This window comes from Garra rufa, chromosome 10 (assembly GCF_049309525.1).
Source record: "Garra rufa chromosome 10, GarRuf1.0, whole genome shotgun sequence".
Lineage (NCBI taxonomy): Eukaryota > Metazoa > Chordata > Actinopteri > Cypriniformes > Cyprinidae > Garra > Garra rufa.
The window spans coordinates 21659444-21685853 of NC_133370.1; the positions used below are offsets into that span (position 1 = coordinate 21659444).

The 26410-nt window shown below is 32.5% G+C and overlaps 1 protein-coding gene across 1 annotated transcript; it reads left to right on the top strand.

Moving 5' to 3' along the window:
* Positions 1–364: 364 nt before the first annotated feature.
* fam49ba (family with sequence similarity 49 member Ba) lies at positions 365–26410 on the top strand. The gene is made up of 11 exons (XM_073849089.1): positions 365–502; positions 13760–13849; positions 15885–16006; positions 16130–16235; positions 19067–19203; positions 21499–21576; positions 22335–22451; positions 22714–22793; positions 23082–23208; positions 25640–25710; positions 25834–26410. Exons 2-11 carry the CDS (start codon positions 13777–13779, stop codon positions 25898–25900), a joined length of 978 nt encoding a protein of 325 aa, XP_073705190.1. The 5' UTR covers positions 365–502; positions 13760–13776; the 3' UTR covers positions 25901–26410.

The following is a 26410-nucleotide window of genomic DNA, read 5'->3' on the forward strand; positions in this document are numbered from 1 at the left end:
CTTGAATATTTAAAATCTTTTTCCTGACTAAAAAAAGCCAGGGGCAAGTTAGTCACTAAGCTTTGAAATTGAGAATGACCCATAAAGCACCAGTTTACCTGTTGTATCAGCTCCACTACCGTGCAAATAAACTACCGTTTCCGTGATATTTTCATTACACGACGTTGCTTCATTGATAACGCGAGCGTTCTGTCGCATCGTTTGCGCTTTTCAGTGTGCTCAAAACATCATAAGTGAAAGCAAAGTCATCCAACAGATAGAGAACGCTACATGCATAGTAAAACTAGTCAGCTTCCTCTCTCGAAATCAATTCCTTTTATAGATGTAGGCAGAGCTTGTGCAGCGCTCCCACAGTCGAGTCGAGCTCAACCTGCGCGTCAAACGCAACACTTCTGATTGGCCAATCCGGAAAATGTAGACACACTTCACAATGATCCGCTGAGCAGGGTGTTCTACAGCGTTTCCCTATATTTACTTTTCACTGAATTGACAGGAAATTAAGGTAAGAATCATGGATTAAGATGCAATACCTTTCCGATATGCAACCAGACACCTGACGCGACAGAATGTTTGTTTCCTTCAGCACACAGGTGAGCTGAGAGAGTCTACAAAAGACAGACAGCCTGAGTGTAAAATGACTGAACCTAAACTAAAAGAAACCTTAGTACTAATTTAAATTCAAATTTAACTATTTTAAATGATTAATGATAAAGCTGCACTTCAGAAAGTTTGTATGAATACAAGGCGTTTGATCACATTCCACTTGACTTTGTCAGAGGTTTGTATTCATTGTAATGGACGGTGAGTAGCTCACAGATACATGGCTTTGGCGTTATATGTTTATGTATACGCTTGAATAAACGTGTCTAATGCGTGTTTATCTGCTGCTGAGCAGAAAAAAAGAGTGATTTTAATGATAAAAACCGAGACTATTCTTATGAACAAAAGCAATGGTGCGAGTTTTCAGACTTCCTCTGTGTTCAAATAGATCATGCCACTTCCTGATTTTGTTTATTCAAAACACGCATTTCAAAGCAGAGTAAGTTCCTACATTTTCGCTGTCATACAGCCACAGGCTCAAATCTAGTTTATTCGATGTAGATAATCATATTTTGACATTGCTTATGGCCGTTTATTTAAATAAATGTTAAACATTTTAACATTTAAAATGTTCGTGACAATTGCGCGGTTCATTTAAAGTATAACCGCAAGGTTCCCACTCTTAGGCCAATGAGTTTTCATAACTTTACATGACTTTTCTAAATATTCTTGGTTATTGAATAAGCATTTTGATTCAAACTGATTTACTAATAAGTCTTGCAAACCACTCTGTGAACTGTTTTAAACAATTCTTTAAGCTCAAATTTTAATCTTAGCAAGCTTTGTGAAAGCCAATAATCATTTAAAACCCTCTTCTTTTTTATAAATACATGTTCACTTAGGTAACTTGTGCATTTAGAATGTTGTTTTCATAAAATACTAAGGTGTGTTTTCTCTTAAGTCAGGAACGCATAGTATTTTAAGGATGAAAATACATAATAAAAAAAAAACTATTTAGACTGACAACATTTATAAATATAGTTCATTATATTTCATTATTCATTATTTTTGTGTCACAAGCAAAAATAAAACAACAATTTCTTAATATTGGTTATCAGACAATCAACAAAAATAGTCTATCATTCTTTAAAAAAAAAACAATATTGGACAATCACTTTATTTTAGAATAGTCATAACTAGAAAACATGTGACCATGGACCACAAAACCAGTCATATTTTTTAAAATTTGAGATTAAAATATCTCTGAAAGCTGAATAAATAAGCTTTCCATTGATGTGTGGTTTGTTAGGATAGGACAATTTTGGCTCAGATACAACTATTTTAAAAACTCTGGAATTTGAGGGTGCAAAAAAAAAAAAAATATTGAGGAAATCGCCCTTAATATTGTCCAAATGAAGTTCTTAGCAATGCATATTACTAATCAAAAATTCGTTTTGATATATTTAGAGTAGAAAATGTACAAAATATCTTCATGGAACATGATCTTTACTTAATATCCTAATGATTTTTTGGCTTAAAAGAAAAATGTATTATCTTGATCCATACAATGTATTTTTGGCTATTGCTACAAATATATCCATTCTACTTAAGACATATTTTAAAGAAATGTAAAAGACTTAAGAATTTCATGATGTTTGCATGACTTAATTCTCATTTTCTAGGCCTAGAAAAAACTATTCTTAAATTTCCTTAAACTTCCATGTTTGCATCATCATGGGAACCCTATAGAAATCCACAGTCTACTTTCTGCATGCAAGCAAATACCTTTTTTGTTTGCTTGTTTGTTGCTCATGTATGCATTCATTAGCTCATTAGCTGTACCATGTCATTGTCCTCCTCTGTGCGACTGCAGAACTGCCTGCGATGTGCTAGGCCACAGGTTTTAATTAAAGCATGAACTATAAATATTGACACAGCAGCTTTCATAATGACCTCCAGACCAGCGGTCAGCATTAAAACACAGACGCGTGCAGACGTTGACTCTGCAGACTAGTTCATGGCGGATTTTTGCATAGCTCTTATTATAAACTACATTGCAAATATCAGCATTATGTTTTACATGTATTGTGTATTCATGTATGCATTTAAACGTACCTTAAATTATGGTATTATGTATCACAAAAAAGTATTTGTTGGAATTATGGTCATTATTACGCACAAACTATTATTGATGCAAACAAATACATTCATGCCAGCTTTAGTAGGTTGTCTTTTTCCAGACGCTAGTTTGCAGCAAAAACACCTGCACAGCTCTAATCACTGTAAGATGCAGATCAATAGCATCTGCTGTGCAAACAGCTACTTTGTGACGTCTGTTGTGCTGTGAGATGTCAGCTTGTGATTGTGTTTCTGGATTTAGCGGAGCATTCCTGTGCTGCAGGGTTCGTCTAGTGGCACTTTACTTGCCCTTAAGGCATGTGTGACTAACTAAAGCAGTACGCCCTTCACATGTTCACAGGTTTTTAACTACATTTCATACAGCGTTTAAAATATAATCAGGTCTGAGTTGTTTTTTTATATCTTTTACATTAATTTCAGAGTGCATGTAGAAGCTACATAAAGACAAGATGTTAAACAAAAAAGCATGTGAGTAGGTTTTATTCTGCTGTTGTTATTATTAAGTGTGTGCTTATACTGCTGTATCTTGTTTTCAGTTGGAGAAGTATTGTGAAGGAGGTAACCCTTTTTAGTGTTGGTTCAACTTCCTGGTTTATGGTTGTGGTAGGACACGCTCGCTTTATCAGTCTTCACAGTCAAACAAATCAACAGAAAGTTGACACCTTTTTGTGGTCAGACGCTCTTTAAAAACTCTTGTGCGCATTTCTATTCTTTACTTTTAGTTTGAGCGCTGCCCCAGATGCATTCGTATGGGCAGCTTACTTGCATTTCTGCTCTTAGATGCAAGTCAATATCAACCGCTCCCTCAAGTCATACTGTGGTAAAGATGCAAAAAAGGTATTTAGACACTATCTAAGAACACACAGCATGTGTTTTTTAGCAGTACATGCGCAAAAAAAAAAAAAAAAAAAAAGAGAAAAGCAGAGGAGAGAACAGAAACACCTGTGCTGTCATGCCAGAGGAAGCGTGTTCGTACAGGCCCGATAGCTGCGGCTCACATTAGGTTTCTCGTGTTCCTGCCTGTGGCATTTTTCCATGCTGCTTGGTTTTTTTTTTTTTCTTTGGATGAGGTAAAGAGAAGTGAATCCGGCATTTCAGTAGCATGCAGAAGTTATGTTAGTGAGTGCAGGAAAGCATTTGTGAGAGAGGAAACAAGCTCATGATGGCATGTTTTGACTTTTCTTAGTTAACCCTAAAGTTTACATTTTTAAAAAATGTGGTTTGATTTGCTTAGTTTAGTTTTTCATTTGATTCAATATGTCTCAGGTGTCCCTAGAATGTGTCTGGGATGCTTCAGCTTAAAATACCCCACAGATAATTTATTATATCATTTTGGAAATGCCTGTTTTGTGTGGAAGCAGAAACACGTAGTTTCGTGCATTTCTCTTTAAATGCAAATGAGCTGCTGCTTCATCTTTTCCTAAATAGGGCTGTAGGGTTCTGCCGATAGATGATAGTATCGTGTATCGACGATAGTCAGAGATATCGCCTGTTGCTGATGCCTTTGACGATAGTAAGACGAATATTATTATTATTATTATTATTATTATGCGTCAAAAAGGCACCTGACTTTAGCGATGCAGCGCGGAGAGTCGGTTCTAGGATGCCTCAGAAACTTGCCGCGGTATAAACGTGCAGTGAAAATGGGTAAGAGTTTTATTCATCATACAGTGTACATAGATTAAGTGTAGACAGTCATTAGGATAACAGAGGTAGTAAAATGTGGTTTAGGCTGAATTAAATACGATATATGAGAATCCGTCTGTATATAGTAAACATAAACATTCACCTCTGTATGCGTTAGCTAGAATTACGATGCGATAAAATGGCGCTAAACATATGCACGTGAATTATACGGGCACCGTTTCTTCACAATCAATATGAACTGAACTACAACATGAACTGATGACAAAGATCAGACATACAGCTGTAACATTATTGCAGTTCTGATATGTGACCCTGGACCACAAAACCAGTCTTAAGTCGCTGGGGTATGTTTGTAGCAATAGCCAAAAATACATAGTATGGGTCAAAATTATTGATTTTTCTTTTATGCCAAAAATCATTAGGAAATTAAGTGAAGATCATGTTCCATGAAGATTTTTTGTAAAATTCCTACTATAAATATATCAAAATGTAATTTTTGATTAGTAATATGCATTGTTAAGAACTTAATTTGGACAACTTTAAAGGCGATTTTCTCAGTATTTTGATTTTTTTGCACCCTCAGATTCCAGATTTTCAAATAGATGTATCTCGGCCAAATATTGTCCTATCCTAACAAACCATACATCAATAAAAAGCTTATTTACAGAGCTTTCATATATATATATACATCTCAGTTTTGTAAAATTTTACCTTACGACTGGTTTTGTGGTCCAGGGTCACATATAGAGTTTTCCGAAGTATGCACACAGAAAGTGGCTGTTACATGGCATGTGAGTACTAAACTAACTCTCTTTCATGTCATATTGCGCTTAAACTGACAAATACACAAAAGGATATGTCAAAAATACACATAAGTTACATAAACACAGTTGGTTATGTCTGTGAAGGTGAACAGCTGGGAAAGAAATTGCATGTTTATATCAGATTTGAGTATTAAGTAACAGCAGCGTAATATCCAATAACTATACTGCTGCTTATGCTGTTAATACACAGAAAATCACTCACTGGTCTTGAATGAATAACATCTATAGCTTTAATAAAAAGATATTTCTTACTTGAATGCTGCTTTTAAATGCTCTAACGTAAGATAAACATGGCTCATTTAGGGCGGGTCTCTGCTAATAGTGCAGTGTCTGTCAACAGTCGTGGGCGGGGCTTATAAAATGTGATGTCATTATGATTTATGAGGATTAAAAAGTCTGTTGGATATTTGTCATTATAAGGTGGTTGTGTACACTCACTGCCAACACACATTTATTGAAATTTCACACATTAAGTGAATTTTGCATAATAGGTGCCCTTTAAAGTTTATACAAATAACTATATAAATATGTTTTTTATTAATTCAGTAGAAATCATTTTAAACGGGCATTTTGGTTTAAAATAAATTAAGGTAGCCAGTCTTGCAAGTAAGATGCATGTTGTGCAATCAACATAATGCAGCAAATTTTCCCTCCTCTTAGTCCAAGAGGAAAGTACTGGTACTTTAACATAAGCAAATGATTAGCAAGTGTTTATCTATATTATTTATTTAGCACCTAGCTGGTCTGAGAACAGAATAAAATGTTCATAAAACGCTTGGAAACTGAGAGCTCAAAAGTAAGTGCAAAGAAATAACACCAAAATTCACATGAATTCTCAACTGCTAGCCAGTGGCACTTAGAGATGCCTTGGTGTTGGTTAAAACCAGAGGTGTCAATTGTTATTTCTGTATCTGATTCTCACCCCTAAAAAGGAAGAAGGCACTAATAAATGTTTAATCTTTTTTTTTTCTTGTGATGGTCATAGCCAAGGCTTAGTAGTTAAAAATTCAGGCATTTTTATTTGTATAAAATTAATTTGACAAAAATAACATTGACATGGTCTGTATGTTCATAATATGGAAACCCGTTTCCGCCACTGAAAAAAAAAAAAAGTTATTGCGACTTTTTGTCTTACAATTCTGACTTATTTTCTCACAAAAAATAAAGTCAGAATAGAGATATAAATGTGACTTTTTCTTAGAATCGCAAGTTTATATCTCATAATTGTGACCTTCAGAATTGTGATATAAATGCACAATTCTGAGAACATATCAGTTCCCTCAAAATAAAATTGGACTTTATAACTCTGAATTCTGAGAAAAAAGTCAGAATTGCAAGATACAAACGCGCATTTGCAAGATAAAGTCAAACTCACAATTCTGACTTTCTCACAATTGCAAGTTTATATTTTACAATTCTGAGAAAAAGTCATAATTACATGAAAAAAAGTCAGAATTCCAAGATACAAACTCGCATTTGCAAGAAAAAAAGTTGACCTCGCAACTCTGACTTTATTTCTCACAATTGTAAGTTTATATCTCGTAATTATGAATTTATAACTCGCAATTGCAAGTTTATATCTCAATTCTGAGAAAAAAAAAGTCATGTGTCAAAATTGCAATTCTTTTATCTTGCAAATCTGACTACATTTGTGCAATTGCAAGTTTATATCTTACAATTCTGAGAAAAAGTCAGAATTGTGAGATGTAAACTCACAATTGCATGAAAATATCTCACAATTCCAACTTTTTTTCAGAATTGTGAGATATAAACTTGCAAGTGTAAGTTATAAATTCAGAATTGCGATTCTTGTATCTCGCAATTCTGACATTTTCTTGCAATTATGACATTTTCTTTTCTCAGAATTGTAAGATATAAACTTGTAATTGCAAAGTTAAAGTTAAAAGTTAAGTAAAATTTTATTTTGAGGGGAAAAAATAATGATAATGATGTTCTCAGAATTCTATTCTGACTTTATTTCTCAGAATTGGCACTTTACATCTCAAAATTCTGACTTTATTTCTTGGAATTGCGACTTTATTTCTCAGAATTGCGAGTTTATATCTCAATTCTGACTTTTTAATGCACAATTGCGGGTTTATATCTCACAATTCTGAAAAATTGTGAGTTTGTATCATGCAACTCTGAGTAAAAAAATGTCAGAATTGTCAGATAAAATGTTGCAATTACTGTTTTTTACATTTTTTTTTTTATCCATTTGCGGAAACAGCATTCCATACCATAAGGTAAGAATGATTCAAAACAAAAGTTTTTTCTTATTTCTGACCTAAATAAATAAATAAAAATCAACTTGTTGAAAAAAAAGTATTGATATGGCCTAAGTTAAGGGTAGACAACTTAAAATGTTAAGTTGCATTAAGTGACAACTTTATATTATAATTAAGGTAACTCAAAAAATTAAATCTGGAAAACACGAAAGGTTAATTTGTGATGGCTAATTGCAGCAGTCATTTTTTTTAGGGAGTTGTGGCAAAACAATTTAAATGGTCATATTTTATAAACATTTAAAATTAAATTAAATTTTGACACATGTTGCTTTTGAAATGTAAAATTCTAAAAAATGCAGTGTAATTTTCCTGTAAATTTGAATTTACTTTCAAATTGCAGTTCTGCATACTGATTGATCAAAAAATTCAGTTTAGGTCAGTTAAGTCAGAAAGGCAAGGTCCTGCTGGAAGTCAAAACATAGCATCTGATGTCCACCAGGAGGCAATAAAGCCCTTCAGTTTCCAGTGTATGTACACGGATACTGTAACCTTCCTGTTATGAAGCAGATATGAAACAGTATTTCTGTAGCCTTTTCAAGGTCACGTCAGCCTGACACATTATATCTTGATCTAAATGTTTCAAATGAAGTATCGTGTGTAGAAGCTTTACATATAAAGGTCATCATGAGTCTAGTTAAATGTGTAATATTTCGTGTCAGTTCATTGACACGTCTGTGTGCTTCAGGGAGAATGATGGGGAGGAGGGTGGATGTTTTGTCTGCATCTCTTCTAGCTCGTGGGCAGACGGATGCAGTGTCTCTCACATCCATGTTCACGCAGGGGCGGAGGAAATACTGTTCGTGGGTGGCGTGGGGTTGATTTTTGGGCTTATGCGAAGTTCAGCTATGTCCCTAACACGGGTCGATCAGAGATTGTGTACAGCTGTAGATATAATTAACATTGTCTGCTCTGAAGCAATATTGGAAATCACAAAAAAATCACCAAAAATATTGTCATAAATATTGTTTCATAACGGACAGATTCTTAGCAGATGTGTCATGGCTAATGTAGCAGCAGTATTTCTGATGAAGTCTGATTGTTGTGTGGTATTTATAGGGTCTAAATGAAGGGTGCAGATGTCAGAATTTCCGTCATGCGGCGGAGGAAGGAGTGACCGCTCTGTCTCTCTGACTCATCCCTGACGCTCCTCTGTCCTGTCACAGCTGGCCAGCCCGCATACCTCTGTCCATGTGTGGACTTGTCTGTCTGTCCAGGACACACGCTTGTGTCTTTCTTTTCCTCCTGAGGGTAGGAAATCAAGCTCTGCTTTTGAGCTGACATATAAATTAGTATATATAGAATATTATTAATATTTAATATTATATAATTTAATCTATGGTAAAAAAAAAATGAATACAAAAAATAAATAAATAAATGTATTTCTTTATTTATTTCTGTTGTTCTGTATATTTTGAAATTAATCTCTCTATACATAGTAGTAATGATTCCTTAAAAAGATATAGAAAATTTCTGTTTTTTTAATTTAAATTAAATTAAACTAAATAATTAAATCATATTTATAAACTAAATTTATTTTAAAAATATGTAATATTCTATTTTTATATTAGTGCTTAATTTAATATAAACATTTGTAATTTATAAAATGTATATAAAACACAAACACGTCTTGATTAAAAAAAAAAATTATATATATATATATATATATATATATATATATATATGTATGTAAATGAAGTGTATATATATATATATATATATATATATGTATATGTATATATATATATATATATATATATATATATACTCACTTTAATCACAAATTATTGTTTTATTTTGGTAAAGTGTTATAATATAATATATATTAATATGAATGAATATGTGTGTGTCTGTATGTATGTATGTATATGTGTGTATATATATTCAATTAAATTAAGCAATAATATAAAAATATAATCATCATAAATATGAGTTAAATAATATAATTTTGAATATTAATGAAATTGTGTGTGTATATATATATATATATATATATATATATATATATATATATACACACACACACACACACACAATATATATATATATACAATTTCATTAATATTCAAAATTATATTATTTAACAGTAACACTTCTATAATATGTAATTTAGTAATTATATATAAAATATTCATATTTCTATTAAATTAATATGTAATAATTTATATTTAATCACTTATATATAAATAAATTATATATATCTAAATTATTTAGTATTGTTATATATTGTACAAGTGTTATATCTAATATAATATAATACAATATTTAACAATTAAATAACTATTAATTATCTAAAATTATTAAGTATTATATACATGTTATAAATAATATATAATATAATTATTATTATTAAATATTAATACATTTGTGCATATATAGATGGATAGAAATACTATAGATATATATAATATAATATAAATATATTTTTATCAATATTTCAATATTATTTTTTAACGCATATTTGATATTATATTTTTGTATTATTGCTCAATTTAATTGAATATTTATATTATTTATAAAATATATATAAAACAGTAACACTTCTCGATAATATATATGTAATTAAGTAGTAATTAAATATATTAAATATTAATATATTCATTTTATATATATTTTATATACATTTTATATATAATGTAGATTAAAAATATATATTTCTTAATATTATTAAAATTAACAACAAATGACTGATTATTATGTTTTTATAATCAGTATTATAACTAATATACATGTAATCATACATAAATGTGTATTACATTAATTATCATCACAATTAGTGTTAGCTTGATTAATTTCAGTCATAATGGAAGTGACAGACTCTGTGTGGCCAAAGGCGTGCGTGTGCGATTATTAGCCGTGTCTGCCAGGGGCAACCTACAGCATATTTGTTAATGTTAACCCGGTGTGACGTGACAGCGCTGGAATCTGGGTCAAGAGGAGCTCTGTTTGCACTCTCTGCACTGCCGCAGAGCAGACCGCCTCACTGCAGAGCGGAGCCTCCCCTCAACCCACGTGACTTCTCTCCGCGCGCGCTCTGTCGTATGAAGCAGCAGCGGGGAGGGAAAGGGTGGGGTCTTTTCTTCTCTGGTTGGGTGGTGGTAGTAGTAGTGGAGGCGAAAGCACGTGGAGGCACATGCTGTCAAACGCTGGTGCACGAGTACTGCAGTGGTGAGGAAACAGCCCACTGCATTCACACCCATCATCTACAAGCCCTCTCTCTCTCACGTTTGCAGAACAGCCGCACTGTTAGAAACTGAGATGATGCACATTCTGATAATAGTAACTGGGATTTCAGCCGTGCTGCTCACTGAGATCATCTGCTAATTTAAATTTAGAAATATGATTTTTGTTTTTTAGCTCACCTTAAATGTCCTTGTACTATTTGCTTCACTAATTATAGTCATGTAGTCATAATAAACATTGTGCAATATAGCAGTCAACATTTTTTGAACAGTAAGATTTGTAATGGTTTTTAAAGAAGTCTCTTCTGCTCAACAAGCCTGCATTTATTTGATCTAAAGCACAGCAAAAACAGTACAATTTTGAAATATTTTTGCTATGTAAAATAACTGTTTTATATTTAAATATATTTTAAATGTCATTTATTCCTGTAATTTCAGTGCTGATTTTTTAGCATGATTACTCCAGTCACATGATCCTTTAGAAAACCTTCTAATATTCTGATTTGCTGTTAAAAAGTTCAGAAGACTTCAGATAAATGCTGATCTTTGGATCTTTCTATTCATCAAAGAATCCTATTTTTTTTATTTAACTATTGATAATAATAATAATAATAATAATAATAATAATAATAATGTTTCTTGAACAGCAAATCAGCGTATTAGAATGATTGCTGAAGGATCATGTGACACTGAAGACTGAAGTAATGTTGCTGAAAATGTACTTTTTACTATTAATTCACAGGAATGAATTACTATAATAGTTAAAAATTAACTATTCATTTATAACTACTAGTTTTATTAATTTATGATTTATAATATACAGCTATAAATATATCAATATATATATATCTGTTTATATCTTTATCTATACACACACACATTAAATCTATACATATAACAATTAATTATTTTGTAAAATATAGCAACAATATAACATTAAAATATAACATAATTAACAATAATAAGTAATATGTAAATATAGATGATTGTAGATAAGAGATATATTTATTATATTAAAAATGTATATATTTTTTATCTTTTTATACATTTTAAGTGATGTAGTAAAGAAATAATTTGATTTATATTAAGCAAAAATGAACAATACTTTACTATATACGTAAGAAATCAATATTATATTTATTGTTATTAAATTTATAATGATTAATGTGTATTTATTATGTTTCATTATAAATATAAAATAAACATTGTGCAATATATAGATTCAATTATTGAGATTAATATTTTATATATACACACACACACACATATATATATATATATATATATATATATATATATATATATATATATATATATATATATATATATATATATATATTTATTATTAACCAACAAAAATAAGAAATGTATAAATTTATAATAAAAAAAATTAAATTAATATATGTATTTATTTATTATGATTTACTTTTTATTATAAATATCAAATTACTTGGCCACATTTTTTTTTTTTTTTTTTTAAACTATAAAATATGGCTTTAGCCTCACTAATTTGCTGCTTATTAATAGCACTACCTTAATAAGGTCGTTGTTGAGATTAGTTTAGGATTGGGTAGGGTTAAGAGATCCAAAATATTATCATGCAGAATAAGGCATTAATATTAGCTTTATAAGTACTAATAAACAGCCAACATGCTAGTAATATGCATGCTAACATACAGCTAATAGTGAGAATTGGCCCTTTAAATAAATTGTTACCTGTATAATATTAATAACATTTTTGTGTATTATATTATCTTTTATAATGTAATATAATTTAATTTATTCATTTTATTTCACAGATTTTAAAAACTTTACATCTTCATCAAAACACCCCTTTCCTCTGATAAAATCACTGTAATATTCGACCTTGAGTGATGTTTTGCTTTAATACTTTGTCTGTTTATAATTTGATGCATGCAATCTTTTGTAGAACTGAAGATGAAATGACTTTTGTAAACATTGAAGAAAGCTTATGAGGTTTGCCCTGCCAAAACTGTTCCACTTATGAGTGTAAATTTGTTTTTGAGTCACATGACTCTTTTCCTAGTGCCGCACTCATGATTCATTTATTCAAGTTCTTTTAAGTCCTGTCGAGTACTCCTGTGCTCCGCTCCTATTGGCTGCTGGCACATTTTGGGCTGAAAGATATTTTTAGGCTCCATGGAAACAGCAGAATGTTCGGTCTTCCTCCTTAGCCAATAGGATTGCAGGGTGTGTATACTGTAGTCAAATGAGCAACCTCAGTTCAGATGGTACCATCCCCCCAAATCTGAGGGGTGCAAAGCTGACAGGGGGGCTTAGGTGCTTCAAGACAGCAGTGCTCGATTCCTTAAATCCCGAATGCCATGAGAACATGAGTACGCCGAGATATAAAGACAACAAACCCCCACTCACACTGCAGGATGCATTGTAGGTCAGTGAGACACTGGAGCGACCCATTTACCTACTTTCAAGGCTTTGCGTTTAGAGGAGAAGCAAAGTCCTTCAAAGAAAGAAAGAAAGTTTCTCTTCGGCTCGAACGCAAAAGTCTGACCTTGGGCTTTGAATGTGTTAAACTGTAAGGTCTATCCGTTCCTCTTGAGGATCCTCTGTCGGTTTGTTATTTAATCTGTTGTAGGCAGTGACTCACTGCCGGAGCGCTGAGCTCAGAGCGGATGAATAAGAATGAGAGTGTGCTCTTTTCAGGGAACATGATTCTTACAACGATTTAGCCCTCAGCCCAAAGGGAGGGGAACTTCGGAGTGTCTATAGAATCAGTTTGACTGCTAGAGGGCGACATGATCCTGCGGTAGATCCACCCATGAGTGCTGCAGTCGTACTGCATCCTCAGCAGCATGTGTCCTTTCACCTGCAGTCAAACTGGGGTGCGTGTTCTGGAGGGTAATGCAGCAGCATTTGGGTCTCCCCTGATTTTCTGCACTGCCCTGAGCAGATGTTGGCTGTCACGCTCATACGTGTGGCCAGATGTTGCTGTCGCAAGCACAGGTGTCACAGTTCTTGATGCGACCTGAATGTGTTCTTGTATAGGCTAATCAAATGCTGTTTACACCTTCATTGACATTCAACTAAGCCACAAATCGGATGCAAAATCATCATTCATAAAGCAGTTTGCATCACTTTTGCTTTTTCTTGTGCCTTTTAGGTCTCTGACAGGTCGGGATGGGGAATCTGATCAAGGTTCTCACTCGTGACATTGACAACAACTCAGGGAACTTTTTCCTGGATTTTGAAAGTAAGTAAATATATAGTGTTATCTGGGAGAAATATCATCTACTCGCAATATATTTACAGTCATTTTGCTGACAGTATAAAATTAGACAACACTGGGAATATTATAATAATATTTTTAACATTTAAACATTGACATTAATAATTATTTTAATATTAATTACTATCAACTGTTAATACTAATTATAACTATATATAATATTTATAACAAATAGCATTACTATTACTAATTATTTTTAGCATTATACTAATTAATATAATTGTATTTAAGAAATATTTATTTATAAATTATAAATAATACTTATAATAATATAATATTATTATAATATAATTTAATATTGTTAAATATTATTTGTATTATAAATAAAATGAATAATTATTAATATGACTAATTTCTGGTAACTATTAATTACTATAACCATATATAACTTATTAATAGTATTTATATTATTAATAATGATAATATTTATTAATAATAATTACTATTACTATTGGACTATTGAATAGTTCCTTTAATAGGGAAAATAAAATGGTAATTACAGTAATTGTGCTGAAGATATAAAATGAAACAACAATGGGAATATTATAATAATAATAATTGTTTTTTTTAAATAACATTAATAATTATTAATTATATTAATTGAATACTATATAATAGAATATTATATTATAATATTATGTTCTATAAACGGTTACTAATTACTATAGCTATATATAATTAATAACAATATTATCATTATAAATAATTACTGTTATCACTTACTATAATAATGATCATAGTAATCATTTATATTATAAATAATTTTATAATATAAATTTATATGAATTATTTGTTATTTTTATGCTAATTAATAGAATTGCATTTAAGTAACATTTCTATAGTAAATAATAATATAATATAATTATTATTATATAAAATTATGTAACATCATATTATTGTTGTTGTTGTATATAATTTTATTATAAATAACATTAATAATATTATGGTTAGCTGTTAATAATTACTGTAATAATATATCATTAATTAATAGTATTAATATTATTAATAATGAAGATATTTGTTAATAATAATTACTATTACTGTTGAACTATTTAATGCTTCCTCTAATAGGAAAAATTCATTTTGCTAACAATATAAAATGAAACCACACTGGGAATATTATAATGATATTTTTATTTTAAGTAACATTATTAATTATTAATTATATTAAATAAATACTACGTAAAAGAATGTTATAATTATATTAATATTATTTATTACTATCAACTCTTACTGATTACTATAACTATATGTAATTAATAATCATGTCATCAGTATAAATAATAATTAATGTTATCAATTACTATAATAATGATCATAATAATCATATATATATATTATTAATAACATTAATATTACTGATTATTTATTTACTATTATTATGCTAATTAATATAATTTAAGTAATATTTCTATTATAAATAATAATATATTATTAAAATATTATAATATCATATTATTATTGTTATTATTAATATTATATTTTATTATAAATAACATTAATAATATCACTAATTACTGTTAACTTAATAATTACTATAACCATATATCATTAATTAATACTTTTTATATTATTAATAATAGTAAGATGTATTATTAATAATTACTATTACTAATGGACTATTTAATAGTTGCTCTAATAGGGAAAAAATTAAATTACAGTAATTTTGCTGACGGTATAAAATGAAACAACAGAGAATATTATATATAAAAATTATTTGTGAATAAGGTTAATTATTATTTGTATTACTTATATATTATATAATAGTATAATTATATAATACTACTACTACTAATATATTATTGTAATATAATTTTTTATTATAAAAACAATAATTATTCATATTACTATTTACTGTTGACTATTATAGGGAAAAAAACATCTAGTATAGTGAATAGCCAAAAATCTAAATATATCGATTACAAATATTTAAGCTTTAATAGATCCAACCAAAGGTGGTAAATGCAGTAGTAAGACTGAGCTGATTTCTCCTCTGCAGATGCCAAGCCCACAGAAGCTGAGAGGAGAGTATGGGAGAAGGTCAATGAGGTGCTAACAGAGGCTGTGAGTGTATTACAGGACCTGCAGTCATATAGTGGAGCAGGTGAAGCCATCAGACAGGCGAGTACATCCATGATGCACTTCAGGTTCTTCATTCATCAGCCTGGGCTTTATGTTACTTTGCATGACAAGCTCTCTTTATTTCTGTTTGTAAGAACTGTTTTGTGCACGTTGTCTCCCCAGGCCATACAGCATCCCAGTGATGAGCGTGTGCAAGAGAGCGCGTGGGCCGCTGTGGTCCCGCTGGTTGGCAAACTAAAGAAGTTTTATGAGTTCTCACTAAAACTGGGTATGTCGTTTTTCTCTACTGCACACAACTCTATAAATAATAACACGTATGGCTATTTTTACCCAGAGGCATAGGTGATAAATGAGAGGACATTTTTAATCATCTTCTCTCCTGCAATTCCTCACAGGGATATATGATCCACTGACCCACTTACCATATACTGTAGTATTAGCATCTGCTCTAGACTGTGTTTTGATTTTCAGTGAAATGAGGCTTAATTTATCAGTAAGATCGAACACAACACTGTACCAGTGCACACATCAGCAGGCAATAGTGAGATTATATAAGACTAGGCATTACTAAACTGTTCTTACTCTTACATCAGCTCATATGCTCTTACTCAAGCCTTTCTCAATTAAACAAATGTAATCAGAGAGCAGAAATCACCCTACCGTCCTACAGCTATGCATAACAAGACTATGTGCTATAATTAAGCAATGTCACATGAGAAAAGACTGCGTTTGTAATGAATGTATAGACTCACAGCTACATGACAAAGCATTATACAACAGTTTTTCATAATATATTCTTGTGAAGTTGTATTTTTCTTCTGATTCACTGGATGTTCCTAGGGAACAAGCCATAAACAGAGCAGCAGTGCGTCATAATTGGATTAGCACGCTCTTTGGGCAAGGCCAGTTTCTTTCAGCACATTTAGCAAAAACACAGCTCTTGTCACCTCTGTACACACCCCAGATTTACTGTAACACAGATTTAATGATAAATTTATTATCCTCAAAATAAATACATTTTATGGAACATACAGAACCATTCAGATTTTTTTTTTTTTTAAATAAGTCTCTTACACGCACCAAGGCATTATTTCACCAAAAACACAGTAAAAACATTAATAATGTGAAATTTAAAAATGACTGTTTTCTATTTTTCTGCAGTCATTCTTCTATGGAAGCTTATTTGTGCCACTAAATAAAAAAAATAAAAAAGAAAGGTAATTGTGACTTTTTTTTTATCTCACAATTCAGATTTTTTTTCTACAATTGCGACTTAAGTCAGAATTGTGACACATTTTTTTACCCCTCAGAATTGCGCTTTAAAACTCACTATTACAAGTTTATATCCCACAATTTTGAGAAAAAAAGTCAGAATTGTCAGATATAAACTTAGAATTGTGAGGAGGGGAAAAAGAAAACCTGAAAATCAGAAAAGTCGGAATTGCGAGATATAAACTGGGAATTTCAAGGAAAAAGTTGGAATTGCGAGATATAAAATCAGAATTCTGAGACAAAAGTCATAATTGCGAGAGATAAACTTGCAATTTTAAGTAAAAAGGTAAGAATTGTGAGGAAAGTCATAATTGCAAAATATAAACTCGGAATTGCAAGAAAGAAGTCGGAATTGCGAGATATAAACATGGAATTCTGAGACAAAAGTCAGAATTGCAAAAAAAAAAGTCGGTATTGCAAAATATAAACTCGGAATTGCAAGAAAAAAAGTCAAACTGTAAGATATAAAGTTGGAATTTTGAGACAAAAGTGAGAAATGTGATAGAAAAAAAGTGAGATATAAACTCAGAATTGCAAGAAAAAAGTTGGAATTGTGAGATATAAACTCAAAATTCTGAGAAAAAGGTTGGAATTGCGAGATATAAACTTGGAATTGTGAGAAAAAAGAGTCAGAATTGTGAGAGATAAACTTGGAAATGTGAGAAAGTCAGAACAGCAAAAAAAAGTCTGAATTGCAAGAAAAAAAGTCGGAATTGTGAGATATAAACTTGGAATTGTGAGACAAAAGTGAGAATTGTTAAAGATAAAAAATTGCAAGATATAAACTCGGAATTGCGAGAAAAAAGTTGGAATTGCCAGATATAAACTCAGAATTCTGAGACAAAAATCAGAATTGTGAGAGATAAACTTGGAAATGTGAGAAAGTCAGAACAGCAAAAAAAAGTCTGAATTGCAAGAAAAAAAGTCGGAATTGTGAGATATAAACTTGGAATTGTGAGACAAAAGTGAGAATTGTGAAAGATAAAAAAATTGCAAGATATAAACTCGGAATTGCGAGAAAAAAAGTCGGAATTACCAGATATAAACTCTGAGACAAATTCTGAGAATTCTGAGACAAAAGTCGGAATTGTGAGAGATAAACTTGGAATTGCAAGAAAGTCAGAATTGCGAGAAAAAAAGTTGGAATGGCAAAGTATAAACTCGGAATTGCAAGGAAAAAAGTCAGAATTTCGAGAGGTAAACTTAGAAATTGCAAGGATAAAAAGTCAGAATTGCAAAAAATTGCAAGTCAGAATTTTAGCTTATTTTATATATTTTTTTAAGTGTGTTAGCTGTACCCTACATATGTACCTCAACTGATTTAGGGTTATTTAGAAAAAGGCAAGATTCTGGGTTTGATATGTTATATATGGAAAGATCACATATCATTTGAAAAATTCTACTATTATGTATTTTGTCCAAAAAAATCCAAAGATTCATAATGTATGTGATGCAGCAATTATAATCTTGTATGTCTTGAAGTATCTGATATTTTTACTTTGTGTGCTGTCTGGCTGTGTTTGAGTGATTCAGATGAAAGGGTTTGATGTTGAGAAATAGGTCATGACCTAATTAAACATGACATGGCCCTTAATCACACATCAACATAAGCCAATGGCAGCTTTCTCTGGAGGAGAGGCTCTGGTGAAACATCAAAGGGTCAGACTGACCTAACATCTCTCTGTCAAACACACAGCTGTGTTCCTCTGCCAGACACTCTGTTTCTCTGCCTGTTTTTGTCAAAATGTAGAGACTATGACCCAGTATTATCTATACCTCTATCTATTCAAAGCATTAACAGTTCTGTTTCTTCCGTGTCTTGTGTAGAAGACTCTCTGCAGGGCCTGTTGGAGTTCCTCACCAGCTCGCGCTGCAGCCCAACTCAGCATCTGGAGCAGGAGCAGGCGCTGGCGCGGCAGTTTGCTGAGATTTTGCATTTCACGCTGCGCTTCGATGAGCTGAAGGTAACCAGGCAACCTCAGGTCACACCCGTTCTGCACATGTCTAATCCTTCTTGGAATCATCTCTTCCTAACCTGCTACAAAAAAGACGGGCAAAATCAACAATTAGGTAGAATGAGGGGATGTGGAGCAAAAGTGTTGTTTGTTAGTGGGGCTCCAGCATCCTGTCTTTAATCTCAGACCTCCAAAAATGTGTCATTAACTCAGCTGACCATTAAAAGTCTGCAAATTATATTTATACTTGCAGTGATTATGCAATATATCTTTAAACTGCAGCATTTAACTTAATAGTCATGATGAAATTGAGTGACAAATCTTTTCCTCTGTATTGTGACATACATCCAAGTGCCAAACGTAGTGCAGTTACTTGGTCAGTCAGTCGTTGATTGAATGTAGGGAAATCTGAATGTGAGCTGAAAGGGGCAGTTGTTTGTATTTTTTATTTTTTTATTTTTAGGCATTGCACTCAAAAAATGTAGAGGCAGATTAGTTTAAGTGGATTAAATGAATAAGAAAAGACCTGCATACATCACTAAAGTCTGTCATTTTCACTAGAACGTCAAGTTGTGACATTTTATTATGCATTATTTATTACACAAGGTCATTTTTTTTGTTTTAGAAAAATGTAACATACATGGATAAACTTTTACACAATCTATAACATGCGTTTAGAAAATAGACTGGGGGAATTTTCATGAAAACTTAAAGGAGTCATGAACTGCCTTTCCACTTATAATGTTATCAAGACTTTTAAAAGAAAATACATAATTTAGAAGTACAGTTGAAGTCAAAAGTTTGCAGAATCTGCTAAATGTTAATTATTTTACCAAAATAAGAGGGATCATACAAAATACATGTTATTTTTTATTTAGTACTGACCTGAATAAGATATGTCACATAAAAGATGTTTGCATATAGTCCACAAGAGAAAATAATAGTAGAATTTATAAAAATGACCCCGTTCAAAAGTTTATATACACTTTCTTCACTTTCTTAATACTGTTTTGTTACCTGCATGATCCACATCTGTTTTTTTTGTTTAGTGATAGTTGTTCATGAGTCCCTTGTTTGTCCCTGAACAGTTAAACTGCCTTTTGCTCTTCAGAAAATCCTTCAGGTACCACGGATTCTTTGGTTTTTCAGCATTTTTGTGTATTTGAACCCTTTCCAACAACGACTGTATGATTTTGAGATGCATCTTTTCACACTGAGGACAATTGAGAGACTCTCATGCGACTATTACAGATGGTTCAAATGCTTACTAATGCTTCAGAAGGAAAGACAATGCATTAAGATTCAGGGGGTGAAAACTTTTGAACAGAATCAAGATGTGTACATTTTTCTTCTTTTGCCTAAATATCTTTTTTTTTTCCATTTAGTACTGCCCCTCAGAAGCTACAAAAAGATACTTACATGCTTCCCAGAAGACAAAATAAGTTAAATTTACCCTGATCTTCAAATTCCCCCATTAGTGAGTGTAAACGTATGAACCTTCTGTAATAGTTGGATAGGAGTCCCTCAGTTGTCCTCAGTGTGAAAAGTTGGATCTTAAAATCATATTCATTGTTGGAAAGGGTTCAAATACACAAAAATGCTGAAAAACTGAAGAATTTGTATATATATATTCTCTTGTTGACTTTATGTAAACGTCTTTTATGTGAAATATCGCAATACGTAATACAAACAGCTACTCAGACTTTTGTGGTTTGACATTACTGTCGGATCGAATATAGTCTGCACAGCATAGTTTTTTAGTTTCAATCATTCTGAAAATCGTGCATTGAATTGTCTTGTTTGAAAAAAAATTCAGACCACAAAAAGAGTCACCTCAGTTTTGTCCTGAAACTGATAGCATCTACTGCATCACACATAATGCGATTACTATAGACAATGTGTATGATAGAATTTATTTGTAAGACACTGAATTAGTTCAACTTAATTAGCTCAGAAGTGATTCAGCTAATTAGTTGAACTAATGGAACACAAAGTCCAGTTGCAACCAATTAGTCAAATTAATGGAAAACTAAGTGCAGTTGCTTTCAAAGGTGCCGTAGAGAACCTGTTATTGTCTACATTATTGCACTGATGAAGTCTGTCACCAGACCCAGCGGTGGATGAAATGTCCATATGCTCTTTTGATTTTCTAGTCGCTCACATGAATTCATACATTCCCAGTAAAATGAAAAATGCATGAATGCCATGTTTACACGTTTCCTATTCCCATATTCAGCAGAAATGCAATTTCCAGCTGCCAGTTCTGCATTTAAATGCTCACCTGCTCTCTCCGTCTCTTTGCAGATGACCAACCCGGCCATCCAGAATGACTTCAGCTACTACAGAAGGACTCTGAGCCGCATGCGTATTATCAACCAAACAGTGAGTAAACCTGCTCCGTATGGAAATGTGCCTCATTATCAGACGGCTTATGTTTTAGTAATACCCCGTGTCACAGAGGTTAATGGGAGCTCTTCTGTTCTCTAATGGTCTGGATCATTAGGTAGCGGAGCAGCACAAGATCCTGAGTCAGGAAAACATGAGATATCGCACACATCTCATCCTCTCCATCTTTTCCCGCTATTTATTTTGTATGTCTCCCTCCCGCTTTTATCTTTTAGCTGACACAGAGCTGGAGTGCGTTCGGTTGACGTCGAGTCGGTAACGCGTGCTAACGACTTCAGGCTCATTAGCGTGTGCTGTATCATCAGGGAGCGGCTCAGCAGGGGTTGACACCGAGGATCGTTGACCTTGCCTCGCCAATTAAAAGCACTCTCTGCAAGGAATAATTACGACAGCCGCTTTCATCTCATGAAACATGAGCTCGGCTGTGGACGAGCATGTATTAGAAATTCTGGGCATGTCTGCAGTCTGTGGATTAAAGCAGGATTTACATTCAGTTTTTAGCATACAGTAATGAATGAAATGTTTCAAGTCAGCTAAAATGCATTTTCAGCGCACTAGAATGCCCAATTTCCACATCCACTTCCATGATTAACTACTTAAGTAAAGCTGACCGAGGAAAAGCGCATTCGTAACCTCCAAAAAGCCTCAACTGACCCCTTTAGTTTAAATCTTCAAAAGTATGGGTTTCACATTTAGATACTGGAAAAAAAACTCCATGTGTGTTCTTTCTACAGGCAGAAGAGCATAATGAGGTTGACAACGAACTGGCCAATCGCATGTCTCTCTTCTACGCCAATGCCACGCCCATGCTGAAAACGTTAAACGATGCCACAACTAAATTTGTATCAAAGGTAGGTGGATGTTAAAATCTGCTGTGTTTTGATTATAACAGGCCTTACGCAATTCAAACCCACTCGAATGGGTGTGAAATAAATGGACAAACAAGTCCAGATGCTCATGAATAAATTCAACTTAATTATAGTCTCAAAAATACATGATATACTTTAGCAACACATCTATACAAGAATGTTTCTCAAACACTTTCACTTCCAAAACACTTTTCCCATTACAAACCATCATAACTAACACATTTTGCTCTTTCTATCTGATCAGCATGCAGAACTGCCTGTAGAGAACACAACAGATTGTCTGAGTACGATGGCAAGTGTGTGTAAAGTCATGTTAGAGACACCGTAAGTTACATGTTTGTCTTTAATCATTGGCCTTTTGTTTCTTTTGTAGCAGGCTGTAATTTTGTGTATAACATCCTGTGTGTGTGTGTGTGTGTGTGTGTGTGTGTGTGTGTGTGTGTGTGTGTGTGTGTGTGTGTGTGTGTGTGTGTGTGTGTGTGTGTGTGTGTGTGTGTGTGTGTGTGTGTGTGTGTGTGTGTGTGTGTGTGTGTGTGTCTGTGTGTGTCTGTGTGTGTGTCTATGTGTGTCTATGTGTGTGTGTGTGTGTGTGTGTGTGTGTGTATTGATCAGGGAGTACCGCAGTCGTTTTGCCAGTGAGGACACAGTGTTATTCTGTCTGCGCGTGATGGTGGGGGTGATCATCTTATACGACTATGTCCATCCAGCTGGAGCGTTCGTAAAATCCTCCAAAATTGATGTATGCCTCATTCTGCTTTCTGATCATTTTATCAAAATGTATTGTATTTAAATGTACTGATTTTATTACATTTATTTAATATTCTGATAAATGAATGTGCTAATGTATAGAAGCCTGTTTGCGCCACTGAATAAAAAATGTAAAAAGTTAATTGTGACTTTTTATCTCACAATTCTGAATTGCATGATACAAACGTGCAATTCTGACCTTTTTTTTTTTAGAATTGCGAGTTTATATCTTTTTTTACTCGCTATTCTGACGCAATTTTGCAGAACAAATTTTGAGGAAAAAAGTTGAGAGAATTGTGAAAAAGAAAAAGAATTACAATATGTAAACTCTGAATTGTGAGTAAAAAGTCAGAATTGCAAGATGAAAATTTGGAATTGTGATAAAAGGTCAGATTTTCGAATTGTGAGATATGAGCTCAGAATTGTGGGGGGAAAAAAGTCAGAATTGCAAGGGAAGAAGTCAGAATTGCGGAATATAAACTCGGAATTACAAGGAAAAAAGTCAGAATTGCAAGATGTAAACTCGGAATTTGAAGGAAAAAAGTCAGAATTGCAAGATGTAAACTCGGAATTTGAAGGAAAAAAGTCAGAATTGCAAGATGTAAACTCGGAATTTGAAGGAAAAAAGTCAGAATTGCAAGATGTAAACTCGGAATTTGAAGGAATAAAAGTCAGAATTGCGAGATGTACGCAGGAATTGCGAGTAAGAAAAGTGAGAATTGCGAGATGTAAGCTCGAAATTGCAAAGAAAAAAATCATAATAGTGAGATGTAAACTCGAAATTGTAAGGAAAAAACAATTGCGAGATGTAAGTTCAGAAAAAAAGTCGATGTAACTAATGATGTGAGATGTAAACTGAAATTGCGAGGAAAAAAGTCGGAATTATAAGGAAAAAAAGTCAGAATTGCGAGATGTAAACTCAAAATTGCGAAGAGAAAAAAATTTGAATAAAAAGACGTAAATCAGAATCGTGAGGAAAAATCGCGATATGTAAATCTGGGAATCGAGAGGAAAAAAGAATCGAAAATGCAAGATGTAAACTCGGAATTACAAGGAAAGTCAGAATTGCAAGATGTAAACTTGGAATTGGAAGATAAAAAAAGTCTGAATTGCGAGATGTAAACTGGAATTGTGAGGAAAAAGTCGGAATTTAGAGATGTAAGCTCGGAATTGCAAAGAAAATAATTAGAACTGCAAGAAGTAAACTCGGAATTGCAAGAAATAAGTGAATTGTGAGATATGAGCTTGGAATTGCGAGAAAAAAGTCGGAATCACATAGAAAAAAAAAACTAATTGCGAGATGTAAACTCATAATTGTGAGGAAAAAGTCTGAATTGCAAGATGTAAACTCGGAATTAGAAAAGAAAAAAAGTCAGAATTGTGAGATGTAAACTGGAATTGCGAGGAAAAAAGTCGGAATTTAGAGATGTAACCTCGAAATTGCCAAGAAAAAAATCATAATTGCAAGACGTAAACTTGGAATCGCGAGGAAAAAACTGAATTGCGAGATGTAAACTCAGAATTGCGAGAGAAAAAAATAGAATTGCAAGAAAAAAAGTCTGAATTGTGAGATATGAGCTCGGAATTGCGAGGGGAAAAATGACGGAATTGCGAGAAAAAAGTCTGAATTGCGCAACATAAACTCAGAATTGCAAAAAAATTGGAAAAAGGAGAGAAAAAAATAGAATTGCAAGAAAAGTCTGAATTGTGATATATAAGCTCGGAATTGTGAGGGGAAAAATGTTGGAATTGTGAGAAAAAAGTCTGAATTGTGAGATATGAGCTCGGAATTTGCGAGGAGAAAAATGTCAGAATTTGCGAGAAAAAAGTCTGAATTGCGCAACATAAATTCAGAATTGCAAAAAAAATTGGAAAAAGCCAGAATTGCGAGGAGTAAGCTCAGAATTCCAATTTCAAGAAAGTCAGAATTGCGAGATATAAACTTAGGATTACGAGAAAGAAAGTCAGAACTGTGAGATGTAAACTCGAAATTGCTAGGAAAAAAGCCAGAATTGCGAGAGGTAAACTCGGAATTGCAGGGGAAAAAATCAGAATTGAGATGAATTTTTATTTTTATTAAGTGGCGGAAACAGGCTTTCATACTAATGTGTCTAATTAAAAGCAAACTATTTGCAAATACAAACCCTGATTAAAAATACAAATACATTGTTACTGTCACTGAATAAATATATTTTTAAAATGGAATTTATATTTGTAAATTGAATTAGGGCTGTCAATTTAAAAAGCATTTTAAAAATAAATACATTTGATCACCAAATAAACATTTATAGTAAATCAGTAATTTCTGATTAAATGCAAGTATTTTTTAAATGATAACAAATTGATGTGCCAAACACTATAGATCGCACAAACCACTGGATATACAAATACCTAATATTATTGTCTTTTTATATATGCTACAGATGAAAGGATGCATTAAGGTTCTGCGATATCAGCCACCCAACAGTGTGGAGGGGCTTCTCAATGCCCTCAGGTCTGTCAGCTTTACTAGACTCTTACAGTAAAGCTTACACCTTACAACATTTTGATGGAAACCTATATATGCAGTATCTAATGATTTTCAGTGCATTTAAATATTGTCTCTTGTCTCTCACAGGTACACAACAAAGCATTTGAATGATGAGACTACCTCCAAGCAAATCAAAAACATGTTACAAGCTTGACCGTGTCTGCTAAAAGTATTACCTCTCGAATGCATTGGACAAGACGCTTCAGCAGTTTTAGTAATACAATGAGAATAGCCATGTATCGTGTGGCAGCTACTGTTATCGGTCTGTTTTTACTGTTGTAGTTTTGTTTTTTTACATCTTATTCTGATAGACTTAAAGTCATGTGTGGCCTTTTAGATTTCAAAGACGCTTCTTTGAAGCTTCGTTCATTCCCTTCCCGTGTTTTCTACAGTTGACTGAGTGCCCAGGCAGGACCACAAATAATGTGTTGCTTTTTTTAATAACATAATTTACTGTGATTTTTATTAACATGACTCTTTTGAACTGAATAAAACTATTTTAACCAAAAGTACTGTGAAGGGCTCCTTCCAAATCACCGTGCTCTTATTACATACAAAATAATTTGTTCCAAACCCACATCCTTTTACCTAACAGAGTTGGGGATTATTCATATCCTCTGACGGTGTCTTCTCAAACACGTCATTGTATAACATCCATTTCGGA

Bases quoted from the DNA above. Each gene is read 5' to 3' on its own strand.
- fam49ba (XM_073849089.1), top strand. From the start codon at position 13,777: ATGGGGAATCTGATCAAGGTTCTCACTCGTGACATTGACAACAACTCA. The intron at 13,850-15,884 runs GTAAGTAAATAT...TCTCCTCTGCAG, and splicing joins CTTTTTCCTGGATTTTGAAA to ATGCCAAGCCCACAGAAGCT. The intron at 16,236-19,066 runs GTATGTCGTTTT...TGTCTTGTGTAG, and splicing joins TGAGTTCTCACTAAAACTGG to AAGACTCTCTGCAGGGCCTG.